The sequence below is a fragment of the Strongylocentrotus purpuratus genome, unplaced genomic scaffold, assembly GCF_000002235.5.
Source record: "Strongylocentrotus purpuratus isolate Spur 01 unplaced genomic scaffold, Spur_5.0 spur5_scaffold_11, whole genome shotgun sequence".
Classification (NCBI taxonomy): domain Eukaryota; kingdom Metazoa; phylum Echinodermata; class Echinoidea; order Camarodonta; family Strongylocentrotidae; genus Strongylocentrotus; species Strongylocentrotus purpuratus.
The window spans coordinates 26,210,141-26,224,983 of NW_022145596.1; the positions used below are offsets into that span (position 1 = coordinate 26,210,141).

The window sequence follows — 14,843 nt, forward strand, 5'->3', positions numbered from 1 at the left end:
GTAGGTCTAGATGTCTACCTGTATAGGGATAATGCACGGTGGTCCAGTAAAGATATTCAATCTGACATTTGATTCGTTGATCTCCTTTTTCTATTTTGGTCGATGAGATTGATTGTTAATCTCGTGGACCAGGGGGGTGTTTCACAAAGATCTTAAGTAGAACTTAACACTAAGTTGGACTTAAAAATTATGGACAGCCATTGGAGCCTTAAAATGAAATATATTCAAAAGCAGAAATTCAAGTATTTTAGACTTTTTATAAATTCCACATCCAGAATATTACATCTCCTTGATGATAGAAGATATGAATGATTTGAATCAACATTTTATGCCTTTCAAAATAACTTTTACAAAATATTTTCAAAGAAGCTAATGGCTTTCCATAATTTTTAAGTCCAACTTAGAGATAAGTTCAACTTAAGATCTTTGTGAAACACCCCTGGACCTTTATCAATCAATGACACAGTTTAACACTCAAATAAACAGTTACTATTAACATCCCTTATCTCTAACTTAAAAACAAGTCAACCCCTGCACACTATACATCTGCATGACTCTATATACCGCACTTTGATTTTAATTTGATTCCTGAGGCCGGGAGCGATCTAAACTCTGAAGTTCAAGCGCAAACTATTGGTGATAAGATTCCTTTTTTGATGGATGTGAGGATGATTGGTTTTCAACCCGTGAAGTGTCTTCTAGTTGATTAGTGAGCAATCAAAGTTCACACAGACATACAATGCAAGAGACCTGCCAAGATTTTACATATTAAAATCAAAACATACTCGCAACGAGGTTCAAGACACTACCTGAACGGTGATACATGTGATTTGGATACCGCTTTAGGTAAGTAAGGTGATTAATGAATAATTATCTAGCATTAGTTGCATCGTTTAATTTCGAGAACATAACAATATCGATTGATTAAAATAAAATTAGGATGGGCTCAGAATGTATTACAATACATTTTATGCTTTCTTACTGTACTCCAACACCACCATTTTGATGACGTATACCATAAAGTGCTCAAATGATACTCATGCAGGAATGCGGGATGCTGTAATTCGAAAATGACTTGGCAAAGGTAATCATCGCCCGATATTCATAACCCAATCAGAATACGATCGTAAAGACTTTCGGAAATCAATCTAAGGCAATTTGAATAGACTATGACCGTTGTCCATCACCCGTTCAAATGTGCAAACGGTAATGAACATGGATTATGTGGCATATAATAAAATGAAACACGGTATTGGGTTGATTTATCAATAGTCTTTGCAACCGTGTTTCAATCAAAATTAGATACTAGATATTCATTAGAGAAGGAAAATGTTCTAGCTATTCAGGAAATTGCAATATATATTTTGACGCACGAGTTTATGCTTCCTCTAGCTAGCTGTATCATGTTAGTAATGGAAGACCTTCAAACAAGTCTGGATTTGTATATAGCTAAGATATAGAAGACTGTTCGAGAGTTTTCTACAAACTGTGATAGATATTTGGAAGTAGGCCTATAGCTGCTCATACAATTTCTGTCTCGCTCAACTGCAGGTGGATGATATCGCATCGTGACCTTCAAAATAGACTGGATTAAAAAAATATATATATAGCTGAAAGAACATTTTTCATTTTTGATCGAGAGTAAATTCGAGCATCGACCAGCATGTGCCAGCCGACCTTGACCAAGGTAGCCGTCACCGGTACCGTGGGCGCCATCTTCCTCATCCTAGGCTGCGTACTCATACCCATAGGAAACGACCTCATTGCGTACTTCGTCGAAGAGGTAGGCGATCTCGAAGCAATTAAACAATTATTGTTAGAGAGAGAGAGAGAGAGAGAGAGAGTAAGAGAGGGGGTGGTGAGAAATTGGAAGGGGAAGAGAAGGGAAGTGGGGCTAGTATTCTTTAAACGACTCTCTTTGTCGAACAATCTCGAATTGAAGTGACAGATGAGAGAGAGAGAGAGAAAGAGAGAGAGAGAGAGAAAGAGAGAGAGAGGGAGGGGAGAGAGAGAGAGAGAGAGAGAGAGAGAGAGAGAGTAAGAGAGGGGGTGGTGAGAAATTGGAAGGGGAAGAGAAGGGAATTGGGGCTAGTATTCTTTAAACGACTCTCTTTGTCGAACAATCTCGAAGTGAAGTGACAGATGAGAGAGAGAGAGAAAGAGAGAGAGAGAGAGAGAGGGGGGGAGGGAGAGAGAGAGAGAGAGAGATGAATGAGGGAGAGAGAGAGAGAGAGAGAGAGAGGAGGTAAAATAAACACAACAAAGAGGTCATATTAGAAGAAGAGTGTGGCACAGAAATCAAAGTACTTTTTGTTGTTTGGTCTAATCGGGGCGCTTTAAATATACATCACATCAATCATAAACTTATATTCTTTATTATAGGATGTGGCAATTCAGCCTGGTACTACAGCCTATGAGTCTTGGTTGAGACCTCCTACACCGGTCTACATGCAATTCTGGGTATGGGATCTCACTAACCCTGAAGAATTCCTTTCCGGAGGTGTACCTCACATGGAACAGATGGGACCATACACTTACGAGTAAGAATTGAATGTTCTTTTTATCAGCTCTATACGAGTGGAGTTGATACTGGGGTGGTAAAGGGGCACATGTCACCTAGTCAAGTAGAGTAAAATATTAAAAAAAGGTCACGGTGAAAGCAATGTGAAAAGACGATATTATACTCCTCACTCTACGGCCTTATTGGCTTGCATTTCATATACGTTCTATGACAGATGCCGCCTTCCCCGACACCATGACTGTATCCCCCTCCCTCCCTGTACCCCACACCTATCTCTTTTACTCTCAGTCTCTCTCTCTCTCTTTCTCTCTCTCTCTCTCTCTTTCTCTCTCACTCTCTTTCTCTTTTTTTTCATCTCCCAAGTTCTTTCTCATCGTTTTTTCCCCTCCCCCTCTGACTCCCCAAGTTGCTACTAAACGGCTCTGTGTCATGCTGAAGCCAGGACATTAATTCCATAGATAAAAGTTGCATTAATCATGTTAGTACAACATAGTGAAACAGATACTAGGACTATTTATGCGTCTTTTTAAGGGCAATCCAATCCAAAATCAGAGTAAAAGAATGGCGAAAGTTTGAAGAAAAAAATATGACCTTAATAATAAAGCTATGAATGTTTAAAATATGATATCACTACAACTATGCGAATGGCAAATTATTGGCAATTTCGTCAGTGGATTATGACATAGTGACGAATAACGTTGCCGTTTGTCTTGTATGTAATTATCACTAATTTCTGTTTTTCTCCCAAGTAAGTGGGAAAGTTGTCATTGCCGTGCAATTAGGGATTCAGCAAATTTGAAGTTCCCATACTTTTAGTGATTACAGCTTTTTATGCCTCCGCCACCGAAGGTGGTGCCGGAGGCATCATGTTTTCGGGTTGTCCGTCCGTACGTCCGTCCGTCCGTCCGTCCGTCCGTCCGTACGTCCGTCCGTCCGTCCGTACGTCCGTCCGTACGTCCGTCCCGTTTGACCGTTATCACAATATCTCAAGAACCATTTAAGATTTAAACTTAAGACTCGGGAATAGTATTTATCACCATAGGAAGACAATCTGATTAGATTTTGGAGTACGTAGGTCAAAGGTCACAGGTCACAGAGGTCAACTTATGAAATTCCTTGTATTGAGTTTGTTAGCGCGATATCTCAAGAACCATTTGAGATTTAAACTTCAAACTTAAGGATAGTATGTATCACCATAGGAAGACGATCTGATTAGATTTTGGAGCACGTATGTCAAAGGTCAAGGGTCACAGAGGTCAACTTATGAAATTCCATACATTGAGATTGTTATCATGATATCTCAAGAACCACTGGAGATTTAAACTTCAAACTTGGTGATAGTGTGTATCACTATAGGAAAACAATCTGATTACATTTTGGAGCACGTAGGTCAAAGGTCAAGGGTCATAGAGGTCAACTTATGAAATTCCATACATTGAGATTGTTATCATATCTCAAGAACCACTGGAGATGTAAAAACTTCAAACTTAAGGATAGTATGTATCACCATAGGAAGACGATCTGATTAGATTTTAGAGCACGTAGGTCAAAGGTCAAGGGTCACAGAGGTCAACTTATGAAATTCCATACATTGAGATTGTTATCATAATATCTCAAGAACCACTGGAGATTTAAACTTCAAACTTAATGATAGTGTGTATCACCATAAGAAGACAATCTGATTAGATTTTGGAGCACGTAGGTCAAAGGTCAAAGGCCACAGCGCACATTATGAATGCAAAAACAGCTTGTGATCGCGTTATCTCAAGAACCGATTGATGGATTCATGCCAAAATTAGGTCATGTTTGTTACTTGCAGAGCCAATGAACTGAGTAGATTCTTGGTTCATAAGGTCAAAGGTCAAAGGTCATGGGCCCATTATGTATGCAAAAATAGCTTGTGAACGCATTCTCATTAGAACTGACAGATGGATTACTATTTAACTCAGAACATCTTGCAGAGCCAATGAACTGAGTAGATTTTATGGTCATGAGGTCAAAGATCAAAGGGTCATATATGTATATGAGAAATTGCTTGTAATCACAATATTCTGAGAACCTGTCAATGGATTACCATTGAACGTGAATTCAATTTTTTTTCTTCTGTTTTGGTTTGTAAAATTGCTCTATAACGGAGGCATCATTTTCGACTGCGCGCAGTCGAATTCCATCTAGTTTTTTTTTAAATCATAACTTTCTTATTTCTCGATCAGATTCATTAGACTGCCTCTGGTTTCTCTGCTTTCTTTAGAGTTGTTCGTTATTAAGGTTGAATTTCTCTTTAATCCTCTTCAGAGAGCTTCGAGATAAGGACAACATCACCTTCAATCCAAACTCCACAGTCTCCTTCAGCCCAAAGACTACCTATATTTTCAGACGAGAATTATCCGCTGGACCTGATACAGACACTTTCAGGACAGTCAATCTTCCAGCTATTGTAAGTTCAAATTCTAAATGGAATTAATAACTTGGTTTGAGAGCAGAAGGAAATTAAAAGACAGAAGCAAAAAAATGATGATATCATGTTTATAATCTTAAGAACAGGTTTCGTAGTAGATAAAGTGGCGTATCCAAAAACTAATAAAGTGCGGTGGAATTCTTTCCAGGAAGGTAGAGGCATTCTTAGTGTCTGTGCAGACACGCTTTAGTGTAGACCTATTTCAGGTTTGGTTTGTTCCCATGGGCTCTCAAACAAGGAAGGGGGATCTTATATTAACTTCAATCATTGCTAGAAACGCCACTGGATAGGTATCGACACGTTATCGAAATTAAATCTTCAACCTATATCAGCTGGAGGCGCAACAACATATGGAAGGAGGAAGGTGGGGGTTAATCTGCAATTCTGGGCCCTGTTTCATAACGATTGTTATCAATAACAAGTTACAAAAACTGTTTTACAAGCTTCTGAAATCGTGGTATCTGATTGGCTGAGAGCAAATTTGCCATAGAAAGTTAGCATTTGTTATCGATAACAAGTTTTATTAAATAGGGTCCTGTACCTTTAATTACACAAGTAAAATGGGCTCAAAATGGCAAGTGGCCAGCAGTACTGTGTTTCCAATCAAGTCATTGATATGCATGATGACTTCTCTTTACCCCCCCTGGTCCTTACCCAAACAGGTGTATAACGGGTACCTGAGGGAATGTGAACGTTCTTGTGGTCACTTTCATTGCTCATTTGTTATTGGAGGTTAATTAATCATGTGAGATGTAATTTTTGAAAAGGTGATTTAACTTATACGAGATTGATTGATTTTTATTCGACAAGCTTCCAATATACAACAATATACAATAATAACAGATCAAAAATAAGTCAGCTTGAACAGGATAACCCACGAAAGCTCGAGAGCTTATTTCCAGTGGGGTCCCTTACAGACATGTATACAATTAATAAATTAAAATAGTAATATTTACAGACAGATAAGAAAATTAAAAGAACTACTTATTAAAGATAATAATAACAACATTAAACTGATGATAGAAATGATATTAAGTACAAGAAGAAAAAGAAGAAGGAGAAGAAGAAAAAGAGGAGAAGGAAGAAGAGGAAAATAAGAGGGAATTGAAGTTGAAAACATGACAATAAACCGAGAGGCTATGTATTTGCAAATACAATCCTTCACTGCCAATATTATCACTGTTGTAATATCACATTTTGCATGTTTTTATATATGCATTATATTTAATACATAGGCCTATAGATTTTTAAGGGTTGAATCACACTCCGGATCCAAAATGTATTATATTTGTTTTCCCTAATGAAGGTTTAACTCATTTTTAATTATGCGAATGTGGTACATGTACATGTATCTCTATATTTGTCACATAATCCTGCAACACTGGTTGCATCTGGTTTGGATAATAATGTAGGCGAGGGCGGTCTGCGGACTACAGTTATTTGGTTAACTTTGCCCAAAGCCTGGCAGCACAGTGTTCTGATTTGCAATTAATTAATTATTGTAATTTCTGTACTGTTATATTGTGCTTTCTGTCAAATTAAATAATGATAATAATAATCGTTATTGGTGAATAGGCTATATAGGCCTACAATCATTTTGTAATATACGGGACGTTCTCCATCTCCATCTTAAACCTATCTGTATCCTACAGACATTAGCTAACCTGTTTAGGGTTGACCCTAGACTACAGGCCCTTCAGTACCTCCTGAACGAGCTTTCAGGGGCTACTACGGTGATTGAGATACCTGTAGCGGGGATGCTCTGGGGGTATGAGGATGCCTATCTCAAGGCTCTGGAGCCGCGCCTTGGCAATGTCAGCACTGAATTTGGAATCTTCATGGGTGTGAGTATAAACTCGAAAGAGGCTTTACATCGTTTGGTTATAAACGTTTGAAGTGCTTATAATATATTAGATCTAAAATATGGTAATATACTCATCATCATTATTATAATTTCCGTCACCATCATCCTCATCATCTGATGATGATGAGGATGATGGTGATGATTCATCACCATCACCATAACCATCACCATCACCATCACCATAACATCACCATCACCATCATCATCTCCATCACCATCATCACCACCGGCATCATGATCCACATCCTCATCAATATCATCATAATCATCACCACTACCTAGTACCATCATCATCATCACCGTCATCATCACCATCACCATCACCATCACCATCATCACCACCGGCATCATGATCCACATCCTCATCAATATCATCATAATCATCCCAACTACCTAGTACCATCATCATCATCACCGTCATCATCACCATCACCATCACCATCACCATCACCATCATCACCACCAGCATCATGATCCTCGTCCTCATCAATATCATCATAATCATCCCAACTACCTAGTACCATCATCACCATCACCGTCATCATCATTATCACCATCACCATCACCATCACCATAACATCACCATCATCATCACCATCACCATCATCATCACCATCACCATCATCACCACCAGCATCGAGATCCACATCCTCATCAATATCATCATAATCATCACCACTACCTAGTACCATCATCACCATCACCGTCATCATCACCATCACCATCACCATCATCACCACCAGCATCGAGATCCACATCCTCATCAATATCATCATAATCATCCCATCTACCTAGTACCATCATCACCATCACCGTCATCATCACCATCACCATCACCATCATCACCACCGGCATCATGATCCACATCCTCATCAATATCATCATAATCATCCCAACTACCTAGTACCATCATCATCATCACCGTCATCATCATTATCACCATCACCATCACCATCACCATAACATCACCATCATCATCACCATCATCACCACCAGCATCGAGATCCACATCCTCATCAATATCATCATAATCATCCCATCTACCTAGTACCATCATCACCATCACCGTCATCATCACCATCACCATCACCATCATCACCACCAGCATCATGATCCTCGTCCTCATCAATATCATTATAATCATCACCACTACCTAGTACCATCATCACCATCACCATCACCATCACCATCATCACCACCAGCATCATGATCCTCGTCCTCATTAATATCATTATAATCATCCCATCTACCTAGTACCATCATCACCATCACCGTCATCATCACCATCACCATCACCATCATCACCACCAGCATCATGATCCTCGTCCTCATCAATATCATTATAATCATCACCACTACTATAGTACCATCATCACCATCATCATCATCATCATCATCATCATCATCATCATCATCATCATCATCATCATCACAATCTTAGTTTGTTGCAGTAACAATATTTACCAGTTAAAACGAAAAATCTGCTTCAAACCCATTGAAAAAATATCGCAGAGGCGCAACACCCTCAGGGGTACACAATGAATTTGAAGATGTTACACTTCTGAAGAATCTTTAGATGGGATTTTGTATATTACATTGAGTTTTGAACCCTTTAAAAGAAATATTGCATACCCTATAGGGTTCTCAACTTTTCAGAATATATGGGGTTGATATTTGCATCTTTACAGCATTTGAAGTGTTCAAAGTTGAAATTCGTCTTACTTTGTAGGTAGATCTCTATATTACACAATGGATATTACTTTCATTTTGACTAGACCAACGCGACAGGGGAAGCTATATGGACGGTGAACACGGGAAAGGCTGACATCAGTCAGCTAGGTGAGGTCGAAGCTTACGATGGAATGACGTCACTCGAATGGTGGTCCGATGAATACGCCAATATGATCAATGGAACAGGTGAGTAACATGAGGTCTCGTGGTGTAGTGGTTCGTGTACTAAAGAGTTGAGGGTTCGAACCCCAGCCCGGCGCTAACGTAATTGACGAGTCATTAATCCACGTTTGCCACTGTCCACCTAGGTGTAATAATTTGGTACTTGGCAATTGCACTCGAAGATAAACACGAAATGAAAAGACATTGGGATCTTTGATGTGGGGTTTTCATAAAGTAATTTCTCTTCACCTGATTTCCAAATCTTTTGATAAATTTAAACGAAAGTATGTTTCTGATGGCCTTTTTGGTCAAGCTAGCAGAGATATAGAAGCTAAAAGTAAGCTAAAATCAAATAATTATTAAACAATAAGAAAAGTCCTAAACAGTGGTTTGAAAGCAATGCTAGGTCTATATGTATCTTTGTTTTACTTTCTTATGACAGATGGAACCGCTTTCCGACCGTTCCTCACGCCAGATGATCAGCTCTATGTCTTTGTAGATGACCTTTGCAGGTAAGTAGAATGCACAAACGGTTGCCATATCTACTATAGAGACATGATGGGAAAAATGAGATTTGCTAAGCCGTTTGGGAAGAAACACTTATCTGATTCAATTCTTCATTTGGAATTGTACACCTGTCTCATCCCCCCTCGGAACGATTTTCTTAATTTGACATCACTTTCTGTTTATAGACTTAATAGCTATTTTTGGTAGAATTCCCTCGATCTTGTGCAATTTCGAAGCCGTCAGATAATTTTTTGTTTTTAATTTCGTAACTTTATTCAAAAATGTGTAATCATTTGACACATTCTTCATTTTCTTCCTTTTATTTCAGATCCGGGTTTCTCTCATACGATTATTCGGGTAAAATTCGAGGTGTTCCTGTCTCGCATTTTTCGGTTCCGGCTCTACTCTATGCCAACGTTTCTTACTATCCGGATAACCAAGGCTTCTGTACCCCAGCGGGTAACTCGCCCTGCGTACCAAACGGTCTCCTCAATGTCTCAAACTGTCAAGGTAAGCACGATTGTTGTATGCATGTTGCACACGGGGTGTCATTTTGGTGACGTAGGTCTGCGTCATACTGACACGGCCTTTGACGCACTATGAGACATCATACAACAAATTCAATGCAACATTGTTGTACGTTCATATTCAATCAATTCATTTTATACGGAACGCAGAATATTGATTGTCAATGTAAGCGCAAGATTACATACATGACAGCTCAGTTAGATTTACATTCATTGTGCTCTATAGATTCCATAAAAAGGACGAACAGATACGAACAGTAATAATGGTATAAATATAAAACAAAACATGTTCTTTCCCATCTAGCTGGCAACGCACCGATCTACTTCTCATCGCCACATTTTCTCTTCGGCGACCCGTCACTCTTCGCTGCAGTCAGCGGAATGAATCCGGTCAGATCAGAGCACGAAACCTCATTCGACGTCGAAATGGTAATAGTAATATAATAGCCCTAAAAGTAATAATATACCATACTTATTATAGCGCATATCACAATATGTCCCTATGCGCTGTAATGGAGAGAATGAAAGAAAGGGTAGAGAAAACTGAAATAACTATACTTCCTTCAGTTATTAGTTTTTTCTTCTAAAAGGAAATTGTTTTTAAAGACGTGTTTTTTTAATTTTTCATCAGTATCACAATTTATATATATTCTTACAATTTATTCAAAAGCTCTGCTGAAGCAAGCTGAAAAGAGCGTGACTCGTAGACGGTAGACCTTTGTATTTATTTGAGAGATAGTAAGAAGAGATTTTTTTTTTTTTGGGGGGGGGGGGGAGACGTATCTTGCGTAGACATTTAACGGGACCTCGTTACAAGCCATGCAGCATAATGTTATTTTCTTTTTTTTTTGTTCTCGTTTTAAGTGATTGACAAACAACAATTAAATAAAATTAGAATCAAGATAGAACGGGTGAAATAAAAGTCAATTAAACCTTCATTTACGAAAATGTATAGTAAGTTTACCATTCCTTTTTGCCAGTATTTGGGATTCTTTGAATTCGGTAGGCTAGACGGTGGCAAAACTTTAGTGTAGACGATAACCAGACCTGCGTGGGATAACAACTTGTCTTTGCAGCTTGTAGAATTATGAAGGGTAGCGACTTGGGGCGGGGTGCCCTTCAGTCAAAACATCTTTCAAAGTATATAGAGACTGCAATTGTTAAAATCCTGGTGCTGCCCCTGAAAAATTGCGTTCAAACATTTTTTTTTTTTGGTTTTTTTTACAAAGTGCAAATAAAATGATAATAATAATAATAATAATAATAATAATAATAATAATAATAATAATAATAACAATAATAATATAATCAAGGGACACGTGACCAGAGGTAGATCCGGGGTTGTCTGAAGGTGAGGGGGGGGGGGATTTTTGAAAACCGCGAAAGTCGACGATACCATACTATTGTAACATACAGCAATTAGGTCAATTTTCGTTTCGAAAGAGACATGTCCCTGGTTTCAATAAAGATACCGATGTTGACACTGTTTCCTTATGTGGTATGCTTGATGATACAGCTTAATGTGACCTTTTAATCTTATGTCATTCTCTATACTATTCAGTTGACTGGAATTGCGTTTCAAGTGATGAATCGTCTTCAAGTAAACGTGAAAGTTGGTCCCATGTTGCAAATGGCGTAAGTAACAACTTCTTATTTTCCTCTCGCTTTGTGATGTTGTAACTTTACTTGCCCATTATAGCAACAATGTAGAGGCGCGATAGCTCAGTTAGTAGAATAGTGGTCTCGTAATCCGGCTACCCGGGTTCGAAACCAAGGCGATGCGCTAGTGCCCTTTGGTAAGGAATTAATCCTCATTACCAGGTCTCTCGGAGATTACCTAAAGCCGTCGGTCCTCTTGTTGCTTACTAACAAAATTATTATGCTTTCTTAGCAGTCAGGTAAAATAACCACCACTACATTAAGTACATGTATGTCTAAGCCAAGCACATTCTAACTACAGACATGACAGATAGAACCAAGTAACTGTAATTTTGAGAGTAACCTGGTAGTGGTAGAACTACATGTACCATACCTCGTATGTCAACTAATGATTAGTAGAATGGAACTGTTGATTATCATAATATAACATAGATTGAATTGAATCTAGGTATTTAAAGTAAATTTAACTTTTTACCAATATCAGCTACTGTGGATATCGAGAGAGCCTTTTTCATATAAATCCTCAGGTTTATTCTCCTCATGATGATGATTCAAATCAACTTCAGTTTAATTCTTGACATTATACCTCAGTCCTTATGTTTTGAAATAATTATAGTTATGTGTCTTTTTTCTTTAAATACAGAGATGCTAGAATGGTGAACGAAGCTTACTTTCCAATTCTATGGCTGAATGAGGTAATATCACATTAATTTGTGTGGTTTGAACTTTGAAGCATAGTTGGGACAAAAGTCTATAATTTATGATACCAGAATTAACATGTCGTTTAAATTTGCAAGATTGAAACTGTTGGAGCATGGGTGGGGCGTGCGGGCACGCGTCCCCTACTCGAATAGGAACCAAAATGAGAGCGAGAGGAGAGATGAAGGAAAGGAAAAAAGAACCTGAGATAATATTTATAAGGAGACAGTTTGCTCGAAAATGCTCTTCAAAGATTATACTACTATGTGAATCAGTAACGTGGGAACAAATAAAATCTGTTGTAAGAGGTGCATTAAACGATTATCGGAAAATGCTTTAATTTCGGGTGATCTGATCTGCGTCCTTGATGCAGTGAACAACAGAGAAGAAAGGGAAATTGATATAATTATATAAGATTACATTTGCCCTGAATAAAACAAAATTATTTAGATAAAATACACACATTTTTCACTTTTCGCTACTATATTTTCGTCAAATTTCATCTCCAGGATTCATTGGTAGATCTTCTTTCTTTTCTTGTTTTATTGTCTGTCCTTTTCCTGTTCGTCTAATCCTCCTTTCTTTCTCCTTTTTTCTTCTTCTTTAATTATTATTTTCATCTCCCAATTCTTTCTTCTTTCTTCTATATCTTCCATCGACATTTCAAAATATCAGTCATAATCGCTCTTTACTTTAACATGTATGAACAACAAGGAGAGAAATGTGAAAGTATTCTGTTTTGTTTGAGTTAAGGAAAGACTTAATTTCATTGAATCGTAAATGTTCGTTTGACTCAATAAAATAGCCTATGGAGGGCTAAAACGTTTTTTTTTTTTTTAAATCGCTCTTTACTTTTCTCTCTCTCTCTCAAGTCTTCGACAATCGACAAATACAATGCAGATTTCTTCATATCAGACGTGTTGGTACCTCAGTACATTCTTCTCGGCCTCATCGTCGTCTTCATAGCTGTCGGCGGCGGTCTCTTCGTCGGTGCCGCGCTGACGTTCGTCGTCGTCCAGTATAAGAAGCAGAAATATAGAACAGTAAGGGTATCTCATGAACTAATGCTAGATGCATGGGAGAGTGATCATGGGGGCTAGGGCGGTGCAAGGGGGATTTAACGGGAGGACTAGGACACGGTCTAAAACAAAATAGCAACGGAAACGAATGAATGAAAAAAACGAATCAATTAGTTGATTAATCAATAATTAGATAAATAAATAAATAAATGAATAAATAAATAAACAATAATCAAATAGATAGGTAGATAGATAGATAGACATACAGATTGGTTGATAGTAAAACAGATACAATAATACAAAATGAAAAGGAGGGAAATTTTGCATTTACTGGAAACAACACATGTCTTCTTAGTCTCTATCAAAAGAATTATAATCGAGATTATAGAAGGTTGTAATTGTTTTCCCATGTTAGGAAAATGATACTGGATGATCCCTCTACGCATTGCATACAAATTTGTAATATTTTGTTGTCTGTCTTCCATGTGTTTAGACTAAATCAAGCACGAAGGAGGATCTTATGAAGTCATAGTGCAACGTCGACATCGATACACCGACATCAACCACGGCGTCGACATAACGTGCCATATTCTGAAAACCATGTCATCTTTCATAATAATGCACTGATGTTAATTATCATAACAAACTGAATAAGAGCATCGATGGATCCAGGTTTATTCCTTAGGGACATAAACAAGACCCCGCCTCCTTTTCTCTGTACTGTGTAATATATTTTAAAAACTTCTCATTTTCTTTGCTTCCCATTAGTTTTCTTATTCTCTTGCGTGAATTCATACATCATCACAGTAGACAGTATTTTCTGTACATAGGTAGAATTTAGACATTTTATGAAAGATCAGAACAAAGATACAGTGAAGGTTATTATAAGAAAGGAAACGCGATGGCTCAGTGGTAGAGCAGAGGTCTCGTACCCGGGAGGTCCCGGGTTCGAAACCAGGTCGATGCGCTAGTGCCGTTTAGTACAGCTCTTTATTCTGAGGAGTGGGTGATGAAAGCTTATAATGCCCTTGCTGCCTTAGTTCAAAGCTGTTAGTGATTTTGTAGTACCAATCATCTCTTGTTTTAGATGTACATGTAGTCAGTATTTTTGCTCATTGCTTGTAAATGTTTTTTAATGTTTTTTCTTTCTGCTTTACTGAGTAAATTACTGGTGTCTCGTTTTTTTGTTGATAAGTAACCGTGATATAGACTTATAGCTCATACCTCATGTAATGATCATGCATGCCACAGACTTATGTCACCTCCATGAACAAATTTGCAAAATCACAAAGCTCGAACAACTTTATGTCAAATGCAAAATCAAAAAAAGGAAAACATTTCTGGTAATTATAATTTTCAGTTCGAAATTCCGTGGTCTAAAAAAAAAGGGAACATTTATAATGCAGTGCATGGGTGATTTGGACCAGCAAAATAAAGGTAGTTTGTATTTCCTGTTTTACCCAATCTTAAGTTGTTGTTTTTTAAGGTGATTTATTTTTTAGTTTCATTTTGCTATACATGTAGCCGTGCATTTTTCCAAATACGGAAACATGAGAAGAAATCGCAGAAGAGTTTATAGAGTGAAAAAGGAAAGAAGGGACTTAAATGATTAAAAACATAGTGTCATATAATTATACAGAGTGTTGATATAATGTATTTTTAGGTACTTCTTTCAGTAAGCGATTAACATAAAGGA

The 14,843-nt window shown here is 37.8% G+C and overlaps 1 protein-coding gene across 1 annotated transcript; it reads left to right on the forward strand.

Annotated features, from left to right (window-relative positions):
- The first annotated feature begins 603 nt into the window (after positions 1-603).
- LOC589188 (lysosome membrane protein 2) lies at positions 604-14,606 on the forward strand. Its single transcript, XM_030981013.1, has 13 exons — positions 604-846; positions 1,552-1,783; positions 2,383-2,540; positions 4,817-4,958; positions 6,632-6,823; positions 8,619-8,760; positions 9,179-9,248; positions 9,572-9,753; positions 10,075-10,199; positions 11,332-11,405; positions 12,073-12,124; positions 13,001-13,171; positions 13,641-14,606. Exons 2-13 carry the CDS (start codon positions 1,664-1,666, stop codon positions 13,677-13,679), a joined length of 1,467 nt encoding a protein of 488 aa, XP_030836873.1. The 5' UTR covers positions 604-846; positions 1,552-1,663; the 3' UTR covers positions 13,680-14,606.
- The last annotated feature ends 237 nt before the right edge of the window (positions 14,607-14,843 follow it).

Excerpts from the sequence above, each read along its gene's own strand:
- LOC589188 (XM_030981013.1), top strand. The coding sequence starts at position 1,664 with ATGTGCCAGCCGACCTTGACCAAGGTAGCCGTCACCGGTACCGTGGGC. Across the intron at positions 8,761-9,178 it reads CAATATGATCAATGGAACAG|ATGGAACCGCTTTCCGACCG; the intron begins GTGAGTAACATG and ends TTCTTATGACAG. Across the intron at positions 9,754-10,074 it reads CAATGTCTCAAACTGTCAAG|CTGGCAACGCACCGATCTAC; the intron begins GTAAGCACGATT and ends TTTCCCATCTAG.